Source organism: Salmo trutta, chromosome 3 (assembly GCF_901001165.1).
Source record: "Salmo trutta chromosome 3, fSalTru1.1, whole genome shotgun sequence".
NCBI classification, from domain to species: Eukaryota; Metazoa; Chordata; class Actinopteri; order Salmoniformes; family Salmonidae; genus Salmo; species Salmo trutta.
The window spans coordinates 60372069-60390729 of NC_042959.1; the positions used below are offsets into that span (position 1 = coordinate 60372069).

An 18661-nucleotide genomic window follows, 5' to 3' on the forward strand; every position below is an offset into this window, starting at 1 on the left:
AAACTATAAGAGAGAAGGTTGACCACTTGTATTTTTACCACGACTTGCAGAAGTGTCTTATCTCTCACCTGAATGGATCCCCTGCATGGGTGCCAAGTTTAGTGTTTTTATGAAAAATAAGTATTGATATTCTTGTGAAGAAATCTACAGTAGAATAGATTTGTTTAAAAAATGTATTTCAGCAAATGTTCAACAGTTCAGTTAATCAATTACACATCTCTAACATGGTATTCAATCTTGCATTCTGGCAATTCTGTGTTTACTTGATTTCTTTCCCCCACCCCTGTTACTCATTGCCTAATTAAAGCCAATACAAGCTCCACACAAACTGATATTCACTACAACACAAATGATTGATACATGTCATAGATAAACAAATTATTATTTTGCTGCTAGCAAATAAACACATGTACATTTACACTGGCTTGGCCCATGCTCTGACCAAAGGCCCATTTTGATAGTTGACCAACAGGCACGGCACTGCAAATAATTGGTTGATGCTGCCTGAGATGGTCAGGGGGATGACTGTGTCAAACTGCTTGTGCTCCTTTACTCTGTGGATCATTCTTTCAACATGCACTCTCAGCCTGGCAATGGATTGGGTCTCCCTAACCTCATGCGCTGGCATCTGTGTGCGTCTTGACAGAAAGGCTGGCCGGTAGACCTTGCACGGAACAATGTCATCTACGAGAAAGCCCTTATCCACCATAATGGCCATGTCAGGGGTGAGTAAGGAAATAATTCCAGACTGCTTGAAGATCTCCTTGTCACTCACAGATCCAGCATACAACAATGACACAAAAGTGAAGGCTCCGTGTGGTGACATTCCCAACATGCCCTTAAAGGTACAGTGTGACTTGTAGGAAGAAAACACCTCACTCTGCAGTAGTAGTGAAGATGGTGTCTGGCAGCGGAGTTCAGTGCAGTCGATCACTACCTGGGTGTATGGATAGTCCTTGAACTCAGGTGGCAGGTGGGTTTTGATGGTTTCCTTGGGGATCCATATCCGTGCTGATCCAAGCAGACAGTAGAGGAAGTTGGCCCAAGAGATGATAATCCGGCTCACTGTCGATTGGTGGATGCTGAACCGATGGGCTAAATCCTTCTGCTTCAGACCCAGCGACAGATGAGTCATAAACAAGAAGAACTCGTCGATTGATGGCAGTGTCTGAACGTAAAGAAACCCATTTTAGTACAATAGTCCTTATATTCGGTCCATAACAAAAAGTAAATAATGTTTAACAATTACAGTAAGATCAAATAATATACTCTTAAGTATTTAATGAAGTTGTCCCTTACCGATTTTCTTCGAGTAACACTTGTTTCAAATGGATTGATGCTTGTGACTCTTTTTAACTTGGTCTCTGCTGCCCGCTCAATCACGTGCCAGAAGGCCATCAGGTGGGTGTAGCTTGCAAATCTAAAGACGGATCCAGAGTATTTGAATGCCAAAAAAGCTCATTTCTTTTATTGCCCATCTTCTCTAAGCCCTAGCACTAGACATGACCTAGCTGCTATTGTAGCCTGTTTTCTTCTTACTGCAATTCGTACTGTAATTCACAGCAGCTATCATCACAGCAGTGAATTTGTTTTAAATGTTCTGTTATTTAACATGGAAAGTGGACTAAGAACCAAATCCTATTTGAAGCAATGACCTGGGAGCATTTTTGGGGGTTAACTGAAAACTAATGTAAAGACAATATACATTCAATGTGCCTACTTAGGCTAAGATATGCTAACATAGTTTTAAATAACAATGAACATGTACGTAAAGGTAATATGGACTTTGGAATAATAATAATAATTAATAGTAAATAATAAACAATAGTAATGCTGGATAATAATAAATCATTACTGTACCTTGTGTAAGAACGTATATCCTCGTCAGAACCAGCAAATCGATGTAGACCAAAGCTGCATTGGGTGGTCAGTTTCTCCAGCTTGGCTCGAAGCTCCTCAATTTCTCTTACATGCTCATGGATTGCCATTAGGGCCATGTCCAGGGCTGCGGGTTCAGGGACTGCACAGTAATCATGGGTCTGGAGCGGATCAGAGACGGCACAGTCCATAGGCAGTGCACCTTGTTCTTCATCCCTCTCAGTCGGAGCAGGAGGTTTCAGTCTTCTTTCCCAAACACCAGGTCTCTTTTGAATGTGCCAGTTCCACGCGAAGACAGTAGGAACAACACCTTTTTTTAGATATTGTCGCCCCCCAATTTTTCCCTCAACAAAGTCACCTTCGACGAAATGTGTACTACACACCTTTGTGTGTTTGGTGACAGTAAAGTTGTCACGACGTACTGCCACCAACCACCTTTTTCTGTGCTCTACATCGACCGGGAAACGATGGAAGCTCACAATACCATTACATTTGGAAGAAACTGAACACAGATCACTGAACAATGTTCATTAGCACTTCGAGGGGCTGTAATTTAAACGTACTCATTTCGAACTATTTCAGTCAGAAATGCATCGACGATAGCTAGTAAGCTAATGATAAAAACAATAGCAGAACTCGCTCCGGAAGTCATCAACTCGGTCGGAAGTAAATTAGAACGTTGGAGGCGGTATAATGCATAGAGGCTATTGATGACATGCCAGGCAGCACAGTGGGGTGTAATGCATTTTAAACAGACACAATCATCTCAGATTGGCCACTTTGCCATCAGGCAGGAATTTGGTAATTGCTGGCAGCTCAACTAAAACAAGTAGAATCAATATCAGCTATGAAAGAGGACATTGAAATAAAGAGAAAATATTCTCTGTTCTGGAGTTACTGGGCTTAATGTGACCCTCGGCATGATTAAAGGACAGACAGGTCAAGCAGCATGAACACTCAGAGGCTATGTATCAGGCTACACTTTAACTGTAGCTAATGCATGGTTGCAGCAGTATGTGATGTCAATAACACAGCAATAAATGGTTTGTGTTCAGACGGTTGGTTAATTGAGGGAGGAAGCTGTTGACTGACTCGCTTGAGTTGCACACTAATGTGTTGATATGAATATGTAAGTACTATAATATCCGTGTGCGTTTGTGTGTGAGTGCATGTGTTTGTGTGCATGTGCTTGTTGTGATTACTCACAGGCTCTGTCGCAGTTCAGCAGTGTCTCTGGACGTTCCCAATGATTGAAGACTCTTCTCTAATGTTACAACTGAGATGGGGAGGAACATATAGCATTGTAGACATCAAAGACGTTCAAGTGCTTTTATAGTACTAACCTCAGCAAAAAAACAAACGTCCCTTTTTCAGGACCCTGTCTTTCAAAGATAATTTGTAAAAATCCCCCAAAAAATCCAAATGCTTGTTCAATGAACCATAAACCATGAATGAACATGTACCTGTGGAACGGTCGTTAAGACACTAACAGCTTACAGACGGTAGGCAATTAAGGTCACAGTTATGAAAACTTAGGACACTAAAGAGGCCCTTTCTACTGACTCTGAAAAACACCAAAAGAAAGATGCCCAGGGTCCCTGCTCATCTGCGTGAACGTCCCTTAGGCATGCTGCAAGGAGGCATAAGGACAGCAGATGTGGCCAGGGCAATAAATTGCAATGTTCGTACTGTAAGACGACAAAGACAGCGCTACAGGGAGACAGGATGGACAGCTGATCGTCATCGCAGTGGCAGACCACGTGTAACAACACCTGCACAGGATCAGTACATCTGAACATCACACTTGCGGAACAGATACAGGATGGCAACAGCAACTGCCAGAGTTACACCAGGAACGCACAATCCCTCCATCAGTGCTCAGACTGTCCGCAATAGGCTGAGGGGTTGTAGGCCTGTTGCAAGGCAGGTCCTCATCAGACATCACCGGAAACAACGTCGCCTATGGGCACAAACCCACCGTCGCTGGACAACAGAATGAGCATTACAGCGAGGCCTGTACTCTGGAGCGAGATCAATTTGGAGGTGGAGGGTCCGTCATGGTCTGGGGCGGTGTGTCACAGCATCATCGGACTGAGCTTGTTGTCATTGCAGGCAATCTCAATGCTGTGCGTTACAGGGAAGACATCCTCCTCCCTCATGTGATACCCTTCCTGCAGGCTAATCCTGACATGACCCTCCAGCATGACAATGCCACCAGCCATACTGCTCGTTATGTGCGTGATTTCCTGCAAAACATGAATGTCAGTGTTCTGCCATGGCCAGCGAAGAGCCCGGATCTCAATTCCATTGATCACGTCTGAGATCTGTTGGATCGGAGGGTGAGGGCTAGGGCCATTCCCCCCAGAAATGTACGGGAACTTGCAGGTGCCTTGGTGGAAGAGTGGGGTAACATCTCACAGCAAGAACTGGCAAATCTGGTGCAGTCCATGAGGAGGAGATGCAGTACTTAATGCAGCTGGTGGCCACACCAGATACTGACTGTTACTTTTTATTTTGACCCCCCCCCCCCTTTGTTCAAGGACACATTATTCAATTTCTGTTAGTCACATGTCTGTGGAACTTGTTCAGTTTATCTCTCAGTTGTTGAATCTTGTTATGTTCATACAAATATTTACACATGTTAAGTTTGCTGAAAATAAACGCAGTTGACAGTGAGAGGACGTTTCTTTTCTTGCTGAGTTTATATCAAAAGTATAACAGAAAAGACACAGGTACACACACACAGATATGTACACACACAAACATATTTACAAGACTCACCATTTGCGTTGATCTGGAAAATGTTGGAGGAGGTCTCTTGAAACACGTCTTGCAGCTCTGAGGAGCTGACCTGTGTTGCTTGGAGAAGAAGACATGATTTCAGTTCGATGGAGCATGATACAAACACACCAATAACAAAGCAGATATCTTAGGTAAAACACAACATTAGGTAAAACACAACAGCCACAGAGCTGTTCTATCATGAAATGTGTTGCAGTGAATTTGGGGTTTAGCTTTGTCCGGGACTGTAATCCGGACCCAGCGACTTTGAACCAAACACCTTAGGTAACTGCAAAATAGCTCGGAGAGAACATACACTGTTTTTCTAATGACCTGAAGGTCATGAACATGTCTTTGCCACTTCAGTAGTCACGACAGGTAAAAAATATATATGTATTTTTCTAATAGCAGTGAGCAGGAAGTAATTTGCTGTGAGACGTGAGTCCAGCTGATGGGTTATGTGGGCAAGACTGTTCTCCCTGATCAAAAGGACAGAATGTCACAGAGCAAGAATGCCAGAAAGGCCTGATTGTTGTCAACTGGTGAAGAGCAACAGCAGTAGAACATACAGGCACACAGAAAACACAGGTCAAGGTCGGACTCTGTCTAATTCTGACCCCTAAAGTGACTGCAATTGAGGTTTGCAGTACACTGAGACATATGATTGACACGTCTGCATATTAAGGGTCATTCACTTGATTTATCAAACTATGGACAGTTTCCTGTGGCGGAAGAAATATGATTAAGTCAAAAGTAAACACTATATGACAGTAATACATTTTAAAATGGTATCATTTTTCAGTTCAACGACCTTTACTGCCCCTAGTGTGATCTACATACTCCCGCCTTCGACACACGTTTGTCGAGTTCTTCCCATCGTTATGATAAATGGCGGATGCTCAATATTCATGCTACTTCACATGGAACCACCTATGTCTGTGTGGAGGAACTCAGAGGGCTAAGTCATCCCTCTCCTCGGATCAGTGACCCAGTGTTTCACACTCTGCTGATGGAGGGATTGAGGGAGAGATGGAAGGATGGAGGACTACAGAAGGGTGACACAAGGTCACCCAATGACACGGATGGTCAGTGCGATTTCAGAAAGGACATTGATTACTCTGCACCATTCCACCCACTGACCAGTGGCATTACCCTGGTCTCTGTTCTGTCTGTTCATCCTTGTATGACATCTGATTAGGTTTTGTTTGTCTCTGTGAGTATGTGAGTGTTCATGTATTCAGTGTCTGGGTGTAATGTTTCAGACTACACTCGGTTGGGGGCTTAGCTAGTTGGGTTGTAGCATGTGTGTTAGCGTGTGTGTGTGTGTGTATGTGTGTGTGTGCATGCTTATGTGTAGTCAGGTCTGCAATGTGTGTGTGTGATGCCTGACCACGCCCGGTTCACGGTCGAAAGAGTTGAATGTGTGTGAGACAGATATCATCCACTGCAGACTGCTGTGTTACGTAAAAAAAAACCTGCTGGTGGGGAAGCAGTAGTACGACGGGATCACTTCTAAACCCTTTATCTTCCACCACCTGGATCCAGCCCCACTCTCTCTTCAATTATCACACACAGACGCACACACACAGACACAGGCACACGCACACACACGCACACACACCGACACAGGCACACGCACGCACACACACACACACGCTCACATCAGCATGGCATGCAAATACATTGCCTTTGGAAAGTATTCAGACCCATTGACTTTTTCCACTTTTTGTTACATTACAGCCAAATGGATAAAACAAATCTCAGCAATCTACACACAATACCCAATAACGACAAAGCGAAAACAGTTTTTTTGACATTTTTGCAAATGTATTAAAAATAAAAAACAGAAATACCTTATTTACATAAAGTATTCAGACTCTTTGCTATGAGACTCGAAATTGAGCTCAGGTGCATCCTGTTTCCATTGATCATCCTTGAGATGTTTAACCAACTTGATTGGAGTCTGCCTGTGGTAAATTCAGTTGACTGGACATGATTTGGAAAGGCACACAGATGTGTATATAAGGTCCCACAGTTGACGGTGCATGTCAGAGAACAAACCAAGCCATGAGTTTGAAGGAATTGTCCGTAGAGCTCCGAAACAGGAGGATTGTGTCGAGGCACAGATCTGAAGAAGGGTACCAAAACAATTCTGCAGCATTGAAGGTTCCAAAGAACACAGTGGCCTCCATCATTCTTAAATGGAGAAAGTTTGGAACCATCAAGAGTCTTTCTAGAGCTGGCCGTCTGGCCAAAGGAGGAGAGTGGCCTTGGTCAGGGAGGTGACCAAGAGCCCGATGGTCACTCTGACAGAACTGCAAGTTCCTCTGTGGAGATGGGAGAACCTTCCAGAAGGACAACCATCTCTACAGCACTCCACCAATCAGGCCTTTATGGTAGAGTGGCCAGACAGAAGCCACTCCTCATTAGAAGGTACATGACATCCCATTTGGAGTTTACCAGAAGGCACCTAAAGGACTCGAGAAACAAGATTCTCTGGTCTGATGAAACCAAGAATGAAATCTTTGGCTTGAATCCCAAGAGTCACGTCTGGAGGAAACCTATCACAATCCCTACAGTTAAGCATGGTGGTGGTAGCATCATGCTGTGGGGCTGTTTGTCAGCGGCAGGGACTGGGAGACTAGTCGGGATCAAGGGAAAGATTAATGGAGCAAAGTACAGAGAGATCCTTGATGAAAACCTTCTCCAGAGCACTCAGGACTTCAGACTGGGGCAAAGGTTCACCTTTCAACAAGACAACGACCCTAAGCACACAGCCAAGATAACGCAGGAGTGGCTTTGGGACAAGTCTCTGAATGTCCTTGAGTAGCCCAGCCAGAGCCTGAACTTGAACTTGATCGAACATCTCTGGAGAGACCTGAAAATAGATGTGCAGTGATGCTCCCCATCCAACCTAACAGAGCTTGAGAGGATCTGCAGAGAAGAATGGGAGAAACTCCCCAAATACAGGTGTGCCAAGCGACTCGAGGCTGTAATCGCTGCCAAAGGTGCTGCAACAAAGTGCTGAGTAAAGGGTCTGAATACTTATGTAAATGTTATATTTATGTTATATTTCTTTTATAAATTAGTAAACATTTCTAAAAACCTGTTTTTGCTCTGTCATTATGGGGTATTGTGTGTAGATTGATGAGGATTTTTTTTTGAAAAAGGCTATAACATTACAAAATGTGGAAAAAGTGAAGGGGTCTGAATACTTTCTGATTGCACTGTATACAAACTTTAAGTCATGAGCAAACTCTCCCCTTCATTTTCGCTCTATTTACCTATCACTATCTCACATGAACGCTTGCACGCACGCACGCACGCACGCACGCACGCACGCACACACACACACACACACACACACACACACACACACACGACAACAACTAGTGGAGGGTATCTGACAGTCATTACTCTAGTGTCCCCATGTCTCCGCAAGGGGGTCTTGGACACCTGGCTGCTACACTGGACAGAGTCCTGGCTCTCTGCCTGACAAGCTGGCACAGAAAGAACAAGGGATGGAGTTAGGTGGAGAGAGGAAAGGAATGGAGAGAATAGAGAAGGGTGAGGCAGGAAGAAAGACTAAGATAGGGATAGAAAGGTAGCCAGGTCTGGGAAAAATTTTAGATAGGCATTTAAAAATGTTTAATGTGCTTAATTGGGCCTTTTTTCCTCCTGTCTCCTATCTGTCTCTACAGTGCTTTGGAAGAGGTCTGAAACTATAATCACGTCATAATGTAAAGCAGATCTACATCCAACTGCATCAATCAGCACAATCTCCATAAAGAGAGTGTAAAGGGAAGTGATTAAAATGTGTCTTCACACTGCGGTACGACAGGTTGAGAATTGCTGAACAACGGATACAGAAGCTGCTGACACACACACACGCAAACACGCAAAACACACACAGTGGTACAGTGATGAATGAAAACCTCAGCAACACGCAAGAGACGAATTAACATCCTGGCCTTTGCAGAGTCGCTTGTCGATACGGCAAATGCACTATCTGCAACACGTTCAATTATACTCTCAAATCAGAGAGCAACTTAATCAAAAGCTCCCATCTCATTACCTTCGAGGTCAGCAGCTGTCGTTCCACTGTGGAAACTCTTCCTAAAACAGGGCCAGGCTGGGCATAGACCCACTGCAGAGAAAAACTCGCTTTTTCTCCTTTTTTGATTCATCCAATTCCCAGAGGATGGTAGCTTCCGACTTCTAAAGAGTATTTCAGTATGTGATGCCTTTTTATACTTACACACAAATAGTTTTGTTGGAGACAAAAAGCACGGCAGTTCTTGATTCTAGCTCTCTAACCTAGGTCAGGTAATTCTCAGATAATTCTCACAAGCTCGTGTTAACTCCCATAGCTAACTTGGTTTTTAGGCTTACGGACAATCTACTGTAAGTTCAACACTCGAACAGTCACACTACGCAACTACACACAGACCATGTTGGGTTGCCATAAAACATGCTATAGCCTAGCCTGCTTACACTGCAGTTTCTATAACAGAGTTCATGCTAGGTTTATTTTGGGGCATGATGTGAGCAGGCCTGGAGATACAGTACCTGGAGATACAGTAGCTGGAGATACAGTAGCTGGAGATACAGTAGCTGGAGATACAGTACCTGGAGATACAGTACCTGGAGATACAGTACCTAGAGATGCAGTACCTGGAGATACAGTACCTGGAGTGACAAGCCAACAGAAACACACAACAATCATTACAGATTCACGGTTTAAACATAACTCTACCCTCCACCCCCTCCAGAGTGATCTCTTCTTCTCTGTTGGTGTGTTCCAGTCAGAAGACATAGACAATGCAGGAGCACATTCAATGATGATCATGAAAGCGTCTTCTTCTCCTGTTCCAAAATAACAGTGCATTTAGCCAGAACACCATGCTGTTCAAGCCTTGCTGTTTGCCAGGAAGTCTGATGATAATAGTCCCTTTACAGTTCTCAATCACTCACCCACTCCCTCATCCATAACAAATTACAGAGTTGGCAAAGATAGAACACAGGCAGCAAATACAACTATTTTGTAGCCAACAATATATCTTCAGCAACTCAAAACATGAATTGTGTCACACTCATAGCTGATATTTCAGATATCCATATACTAAATACATTGAAGTTGGAGAGGCGTCAAATGCCCACTAAAGCTAAATATAGTTCTAATGGACTTTCTTAAATGCACTGAGAAAGTGCTATGAGTGTGAGCCTCTTCTGCCATCTGCTTGGTGCTAACTGGCTCTCTTTCCCCTGAATTAGACTGATGATGCATCATCAATGTTGCTGTATGATGCACAGTATGCAACTACACAAATATGTGTTGGAGAATCTCCTATCCATACGGTTGCCATCTGTAGCCCTCTAAAAATACCGTCGTGAATATGTTCTGATGCAGTGAGAGTCTGACGCAAAGCTTGACCTTTCGAATGCTAATTTCAAATATATCTTTCACAATACCTTCTTTCATACAGATGCTGAGCATTTCAAAATGTTCTTTATGCTAGATAAACTCATTTAATTCATTGTGGTGATTCACCATTGAAACTTTGTTAGCGTGCATGATTATGCATCATCAATCTGACAAAAGAAGCAAAACAAACAACATTTAACTTACTCCCACAATGTTTTCCAACTCTTGAGCAACACCATCTCTTCCAAGCTGTACGGTATTCTACCATTCTAGTTCTAGTAATATTCTTGTTCTAACCTGAATACGTGACTCCAGACCACTGAAACCAATTCACTCCCAGCGGCTCCAATGACATTGTCATGGCTGCTCAGCACACACCCCACTTGGGCCACTTACGGACCCTCAGCGGTACCTGTGGCTGGTAGAGTGGGCTCTCATTAAGGTCTCCTCCCAGACAAACAGCTCTCCATCCCAACCAATTCTAATGACCAGGGCTGGGGCTGTGGAGCAGAGCACTAGAGGGGTCTAACGAGACTGGTTTATCCCAGGGTCAGGCCCAGAACACAGGGAGAACACGGCGAGAACAGGCCGGGCCAACCTGGTGTGTGCTGCTGAACACCATTGCGCTTCTCTTTATTGGCATTACAACTGTTCAAACACACACACACACACCAGGAACAGCAGAGCCCAACAGTGTGTTTTCTCCACAAGCAGACCAAGGAGAGTGCCTCCACTTTTTGACCACACGTGATCGAAGAGAAGAGATTGGAGAATAAGAGTGAGTGAATGTTCACGACACTACTAGGAGTTTGATAGACTAAGCACCCACCCGCAGAGTAGAAGAGGAGAGTTGCATACATGCTGGAAGGGCTTGAAAGGTTTGGCAAGAGAAAGGAGGAGAAAGATTATCCCGACTGACAGCTCCATTAGAGACTCTACCTGGGCTTTGATCATTTCCTGAGCCCCCCTCCACTGCTACACAGCTCAGTACAGCTCAGTCACACACACACACACACACACACACACACACACACACACGCACACACGCACGCACGCACGCACGCACACACACAGCTCAATCGGCGCAAGCAGCAAGCACCAGAAGCCACACACAGCAAATCTGACAGGCTCCGGCCCGCTGAAAGGGCCCCGGCTTCACTGTGATCAAAGCTACTCTCTCTGATGGCTCAGGCCCCCATCTGTCTCCCCATAACACTGAGGCTGCCACAGCACACACTACACAGTCTGCTCTTTATACAGTAGGGAGAGGGGGAGGGGAGGTAGAGAGAGAGACAGAGCGAGACAGAGAGAGAGAGATGGGGAAAGAAAGAGAGTGAGATATAGGGGGAAAGAGAGAGTGATATATAGGGGGAAAGAGAGAGTGAGAGAGAGAGAGAGAGAGAGTTATGGGGAAAGAAAGAGAGAGAGAAAGGGGGAAAGAGAGAGTGAGATATGGGGGAAAGAGTGCGATAGAGGGAGGGAGAGAGAGGGAAAGAGAGTTATGGGGAAAGAAAGAGAGATATGGGGAAAGAAAGAGAGATATGGGGAAAGAAAGAGAGATATGGGGAAAGAAAGAGAGATATGGGGAAAGAAAGAGAGATATGGGGAAAGAAAGAGAGATATGGGGAAAGAAAGAGAGATATGGGGAAAGAAAGAGAGAGAGATATGGGGAAAGAGAGAGAGATATGGGGAAAGAGAGAGTGAGATTTAGGGAGAAAGTGTGAGATAGAGGGAAGGATAGAGAGAGGGAGAGAGAGAGATGAGGAAAGAAAGAGAGAGAAAGGGGGGAAGAGTGAGAAAGGGAGGGAGAGAGAGAGAAAGGAAGGAAAAGAGAAAGGTAAAGAGAGAGAGAGATAGGGGAATGCTAGAGAGAGCGGCAGGGGGAAAGATAGAATTGGGGGAAAGAGAGAGAGAGAGGGGGAGATGGGAGAGAGAGAGACAGAGGGGGGAGACTGTCACTGAGTGAATGTGAATATTTATTTCTCCCAGTTTTACAGTATGCAGGAGTTAAGAGACAAAAGAGCTTGTTTGATGTTTGTTTGTTTCAGTCAAATTCATCTTACTTCTCTGGGTATCTGAGCTACACCATAATGCCTTGTACCAGCAACTCTTACTGGAGTGTCAGCTATGATCACTGTTAAAATGAACTGTATAGCACAGGAACAAAAGTATGAATATATACACAGAGCATATCAAATATAAAGAGGCACACACATGCGCACATTCACACACAAACACACACGGAGAGCAGTGAACAATATACATCACACATACCCATTGGAGGCCAGCATTAATCTGGCCCTATTACAAGGCTAATGTGGGAAAGGTGAAAGGTCATGGAGTAGAGCAGTGATGCTGGCAACCACCGCTTTATAACTGCATGACTGACCCTTGACCCCTAACACTCTCCAAGTTCCTGACACCACACTGCAAATCTGCTTCAGGTCTTAAACACGATAACACTCCTTTGATATTGGATATCTGTTGTGAGCTGTAGAGTGGTTGTTCCCTCCAAAGTAGTGGATATTCCCTCCAAACCAGTGCATATTCCCTCCAAACCAGTGGATATTGTCTCCAAACCAGTGCATATTCCCTCCAAACCAGTGCATATTCCCTACAAACCAGTGGATATTCTCTCCAAACCAGTGCATATTCCCTCCAAACCAGTGGATATTCCCTCCAAACCAGTGCATATTCCCTCCAAACCAGTGCATATTCCCTCCAAACCAGTGCATATTCCCTCCAAACCAGTGGATATTTCCTCCAAACCAGTGCATATTCCCTCCAAACCAGTGCATATTCCCTCCAAACCAGTGCATATTCCCTCCAAACAAGTGGATATTCCCTCTAAACCAGTGCATACTCCCTCCAAACCAGTGCATACTCCCTCCAAACCAGTGCATACTCCCTCCAAACCAGTGCATACTCCCTCCAAACCAGTGCATACTCCCTCCAAACCAGTGCATACTCCCTCCAAACCAGTGCATGGATATTCAAGGGTCTTGAGCATATAGCAATAGCATTATTACTTCCTGAACACTTTATGTCCTTCCTCCCCCTACTCTTCATTTCTCTGCAGAGACCTCATACAGTATGACCTCTTAATTCAAAGTCCATTCCTCCACACACACACACACACACACACACACACACACACACACACACACACACACACACACACACACACACACACACACACACACGTATATTCCACAGTAGTGAACCCTACGATTGCCTCTCCTCAGTGGGTCAAGGGGTGGTAGTGTTTTCCATCCATCCATCCATAGTCAGCCACCAAGCCCTGGGGCAGATTGATGTCACTTTGACAAACTCAGTCTTGTTTTCTATACTGTACTAAAAGTATGAGGGTCATTTAAATAGTTTGTTTCAGTTATGTTGCAAATATGGTGCTCAAGTTAGTATGAAATCATGGAAGTGAATGTTTGTCTTTACCTACTGGTTGGTAGCCCTGCCTCTTGGGGCCTCCGAAGGGGTTTCGGCTGCCTCCAAAGGAGCCTCCATCGATGGATCCATAAGACATCCTGTCCTGGTGGTTTTGGGTCTGTCTGGAACAGAGAGAACAAAGCAACATCAGTTGGATTGGTGGATGTACTATATGGATCTGAGTAGGCTTTCAATATTCCTGGTTGGTCGATTCCAGGAATCATCAGGGGAAAATATGGACATTGTGATGGGGAATCTGTGTGTGTATAAATATAAGTGTGTGTATGAACTGAATCCCCGATCCCACAGTGACATTATGCATCATGACTCAGCCTCCCCCTCGTCTATATGGAGGTGTGCAAAACATCACTGAAAAGGTTAAAGAATGCATAGTGGATGTGTATTCCATCCAAGACAGGGACACAAATGACATGATGAGATCTATGAAGCCCTGTGTCTACAAGCATCACAACCAAAGGTCACATGGTATCATGATTTCATAAGCTGTCCTATAAGACATTCAGCCCTCTGTGAATAGTAGGCATTGAACTAAGTAGGCTTGTAATTGTGTTCTAATGTCATTGTCCAGCTGCCCTTTTGTGGTTTTGAAGCCAGTCTGGTGTTGTCTGGCACCCGGGTCTGGGTATGTGAACACTGGCATTCATGACTGTCTCATAAGGGTGGCAAAGGAACAGAGAGAGGGGAAGCAGAGAGGGATAGAGAGAGAGAGGAGAGGGAGAAGGACAGAAGGAGAAAATGAGAGAAGAGGGATAGAGAGAGGAGATGGAGAGAGGGGTAGAAGGAAAGAGGGAGAGGAGAGAGACAGAGCGAGAGGACACGGAGAGAGGGGTAGAAGGAAAGAGGGAGAGGAGATGGAGAGAGAGGAGAAGGGGGGATTCAGTCCCATCTTCAGTGGGAGACAGAGGATCAGATTCACTGGAACCACGTGGTCAACTAATCTGATTCATTTTCATAGAGCAGCAAGATGAATTACTGTTGGCAGCCAATAAACGATCTCTCTCTGCTCCTTTTGAATCCCAGACCAGTCACTAGTCACTGTAGTGCCTGGTTCTCCAGCCTTCTGAAGTGTGCATAGGCATTGCGTGTCTCAATACGTGCGCTCACTCTGAGCAGTACAAAGAAATATACAGATTTTCAGACCAACTTTCTTAGACACATTCTCTTTTCTTCTCCCACATTCTATATAGGAATATATATATACTTGTATGTGTGTATACCACACACTGAAACACAATGCACACACACATGCTCAAACACACACATGTGGACACACACACACACACCCACACACCCACACAGACACAAACCCAAGCACACACATACACACCCACAGACACACACTGATCCTATATGTGTCTCTCATAGTTCGGCCAGTCACCCTTGTGAAGAGTGAGGTCTGAGCAGAGCAGAGGACTGCATGGAGATGTGACACAATGAGTGGATCCCACTGTGTCATTACTCATTGCCTTAGTGTTCCTGGTCCCTGCACCAGCTAGCCCCGCACACCCCTGGCCTTCACCCAGCCTCTCCCTCTCTGCCTGGCCTGGTGATGTCATCAACACTCGCCCTGGTCTCTGACTCACAATAGAGCTCTGTGATTGGCTGAGCAGAGGGTGTGTTGACTGACACATCACTCCCCATCTTGTCTCTGAGGCTGGTGGTCCTCTATAGACATAGGGTTCTACTTGAGATTGCTTAGTACTACTACAGTAAATCTACAGTACTTGACAATAGGCAAATAAAAATTGAATCAAATGTAGGGGAACATTATTAGGATATAATATATTTTTCACTATCAATAATAAAGCTGCCATGAGTTCCCTGGTGATGGGAGAGTCTGTCTCTCTCTCTCTCTCTCTCTCTCTCTCTCTCTCTTTCTTTTATTAATTTGTCGGCATAAGAAGCGTCTAATTGCAGCTCAGGCAGAGTGAGCCAGAGAGCTTTTCAAACAGCCCTCGGAAATCAAATTAATTGTTTTATGAGAGAGATAAGTCTAGGGTCATTTACACATCTTACATAAAGTTGTGAGATTATTAAATAATAATGCATTGAAAACCAGAGGGAAATATGTGTGTGTGTGCATGTATTTGTCACATGCGCCTTACAGTGAAATTCTTACTTACAAGCCCTTAGCCAACAATGCAGTTTTAACAAAAATAAGTGTTAAGTTCAAAATAGATAAGTAAAAAAATTCAAAAAGAAGAAAAATAACAAATACTAAGGGCAGCAGTAAAATAACAGTAGCTATGGGGTACTGGTACAGAGTCAATGTGCGGGGGCACTGGTTAGTTGAGATAATTGAGGTAATATGTACATGTAGGAAGAGGTAAAGTGACAATGCATAGATAATACACAGAGAGTAGCAGCAGTGTAAAAGAGGAGGGGGGGGGGGGTGGAACAGTGCAAATAGTTTGGGTAGCCATTTGATTAGCTGTTCAGGAGTCTCATGGCTTGGGGGTAGAAGCTGTTAATAAGCCTTTTGGACCAAGACTTGGCGCTCCGGTACCGCTTGCCGTTCCATGCCATGTCAGTGTGAGAGCGAGTTGGAGGTGTGCTACAGAACATCCCTGTGAGACATTGTGGGACCCATGTTGCCAGTAAATGCAGCCTTAGTAGGAGGGCAGACAGCCAGACTGGCTTGTCTCAACCCTGACAGAGAGCATCATTTACCCCTTCCTGTGATTCTGAATCAGTCCCTGACTCCTCTCACAGCTGCCATTATGATCAGAGCTAGGCTCAGCACAGCGAGAGGGAGTCAGGCAACTGAGCAGAAATTACCCAACAAGCTGGACACAAATGCTCTGTGTGTGTATGTGTCAGCCTTTGAGTATTACACTGAAATTATTTTCTTATGAATGCTTGTGCATTTGTCATGTAAGAACATGTGATATATACAGTTGAAGCCGGAAGTTTACATACACTTCGGTTGGAGTCATTAAAACTCGTTTTTCAACCACTCCATAGATTTCTTGTTAACAAACTAGAGTTTTGGCAAGTCAGTTAGGACATCTACTTTGTGCATGACATGTCCATAAGCCATTTTGCCACTTTGAAAGTATGCTTGGGGTCATTGTCCATTTGGAAGACCCATTTGCGACCAAGCTTCAACTTCCTGACTGATGTCTTGAGACGTTGCTTCAATATATCCACATAATTTCCCCTCCTCATGATGCCATCTATTTTGTGAAGTGCACCAGTCCCTCCTGCAGCAAAGCACCCCCACAACATGATGCTGCCACCCCCATGCATCACGGTTGGGATGGTGTTCTTCGGCTTGCAAGCGTACCCCTTTTTCCTCCAAACATAACAATTGTCATTATGGCCAAACAGTTCTATTTTTGTTTCATCAGACCAGAGGACATTTCTCCAAAAAGTACGATCTTTGTCCCCATGTGCAGTTGCAAACTGTAGTCTGGCTTTTTTATGGCGGTTTTGGAGCACTGGCTTCTTCATTGCTGAGCGGCCTTTCAGGTTATGTCGATATAGGACTCGTTTTACTCTGGATATAGATACTTTTGTATCTGTTTCCTCCAGCAACTTCACAAGGTGCTTTGCTGTTGTTCTGGGATTGATTTGCACTTTTCGCACCAAAGTACGTTCATTTCTAGGAGACAGAACGCATATCCTTCCTGAGCGGTATGACAGCTGCGTGGTCCCATGGTGTTTATACTTGCGTACTATTGTTTGTACAGATGAACGTGGTCCCTTCAGGCATTTGGAAATTGCTCCCAATGATGAACCAGACTTGTGGAGGTCTACAATTTCTTTTCTGAGGTCTTGGCTGATTTCTTTAGATTTTCCCATGATGTCAAGCAAAGAGGCACTGAGTTTGAAGGTAGGCCTTGAAATACGTCCACAGGTACACCTCCAATTAACTAAAATGCTTCTAAAGCCATCACATCCTTTTCTGGAATTTTTCAAGCTGTTTATGGCACAGTCAACTTAGTGTATGTACATTTCTGACCCACTGGAATTGTGATACAATGAACTATAAGTGAAATAATCTGTCTGTAACCAATTGTTGGAAAAATTACTTGTGTCATGCACAAAGTAGTTGACTAACCAACTAACAAAAACTCTAGTTTGTTAACAAGAAATTTGTGGAGTGGTTGAAAAACAAGTTTTAATGACTGCCCGAGTTACACCAGGAACGCACAATCAGTGCTCAAACTGTCCGCAATAGGCTTAGAGAAGCTGGACTGACGGCTTGTAGGCCTGTTGTAAAGCAGGTCCTCACCAGACATCACCGGCAACAACGTCGCCTATGGACTGGCAAAAAGTGCTCTTCACTGACGAGTCAAGGTTTTGTCTCACCAGGGGTGCTGGTCGGTTTCGTGTTTATCGTCGATGGAATGAGCGTTAAACCGAGGCCTGTACTCTGGAGTGGGATCGATTTGGAGGTGGAGGGTCCATCATGGTCTGGGGCGGTGTGTCACAGCATCATCGGACTGAGCTTGTTGTCATTACAGGCAATCTCAATGCTGTGCGTAACAGGGAAGACATCCTCCTCACTCATGTTGTACCTTTCCTGCAGGCTCATCCTGACATGACCCTCCAGCATGACAATGCCACCAGCCATACTGCTCGTTCTGTGCATGATTTCCTGCAAGACAGGAATGTCTGTGTTCTGCCATGGCCAGCCAAGAGCCTGGGTCTCAATCCCATTGAGCACGTCTGGGACCTGTTGGAGGGTGAGGGCTAGGGCCATTCCCCCAAGAAATGTCTGGGAACTAGCTGGTGCCTCGGTGGAAGAGTGGGGTAACATCTCACAGCAAGAACTGGCAAATCTGGTGCAGTCCATGAGGAGGAGATGCAGTACTTCATGCAGCTGGTGGCCACACCAGATACTGACTCTTACTTTTTATTTTGACCCCTCCTTTGTTCAGGGACACATAATTCAATTTCTGTTAGTCACGTGTCTGTGGAACTTGTTCAGTTTATTTCTCAGTTGTTGAATCTTTTTATGTTCACACAAATATTTACACAAGTTTGCTGACAATTAACGCAGTTGACAGTGAAAGGACGTTTCTTTTTACGCGGAGTTTATATATATATATTTCACACACACACAGTCAAACCGACAAGAGACAAATAAGAAGAGAAGAGAAGTAG

The 18661-nt window shown here is 44.5% G+C and overlaps 1 protein-coding gene across 5 annotated transcripts in view; it reads right to left on the bottom strand.

Moving 5' to 3' along the window:
• The window catches only part of LOC115181910 (t-SNARE domain-containing protein 1), a 167445-nt gene that overhangs the window by 90200 nt on the left and 58584 nt on the right, over nt 1–18661 (bottom strand). For all 5 annotated transcript variants that reach the window (XM_029743617.1, XM_029743624.1, XM_029743604.1 and 2 more), the window contains 3 exons: nt 13538–13650; nt 4660–4737; nt 3085–3154 (listed from right to left, as the gene is read on the bottom strand). In XM_029743617.1, coding sequence (XP_029599477.1) covers nt 3085–3154; nt 4660–4737; nt 13538–13625 — 236 coding nt within the window. In that variant the 5' untranslated portion in view covers nt 13626–13650. The remainder of the gene's footprint in view (nt 1–3084; nt 3155–4659; nt 4738–13537; nt 13651–18661) is intronic.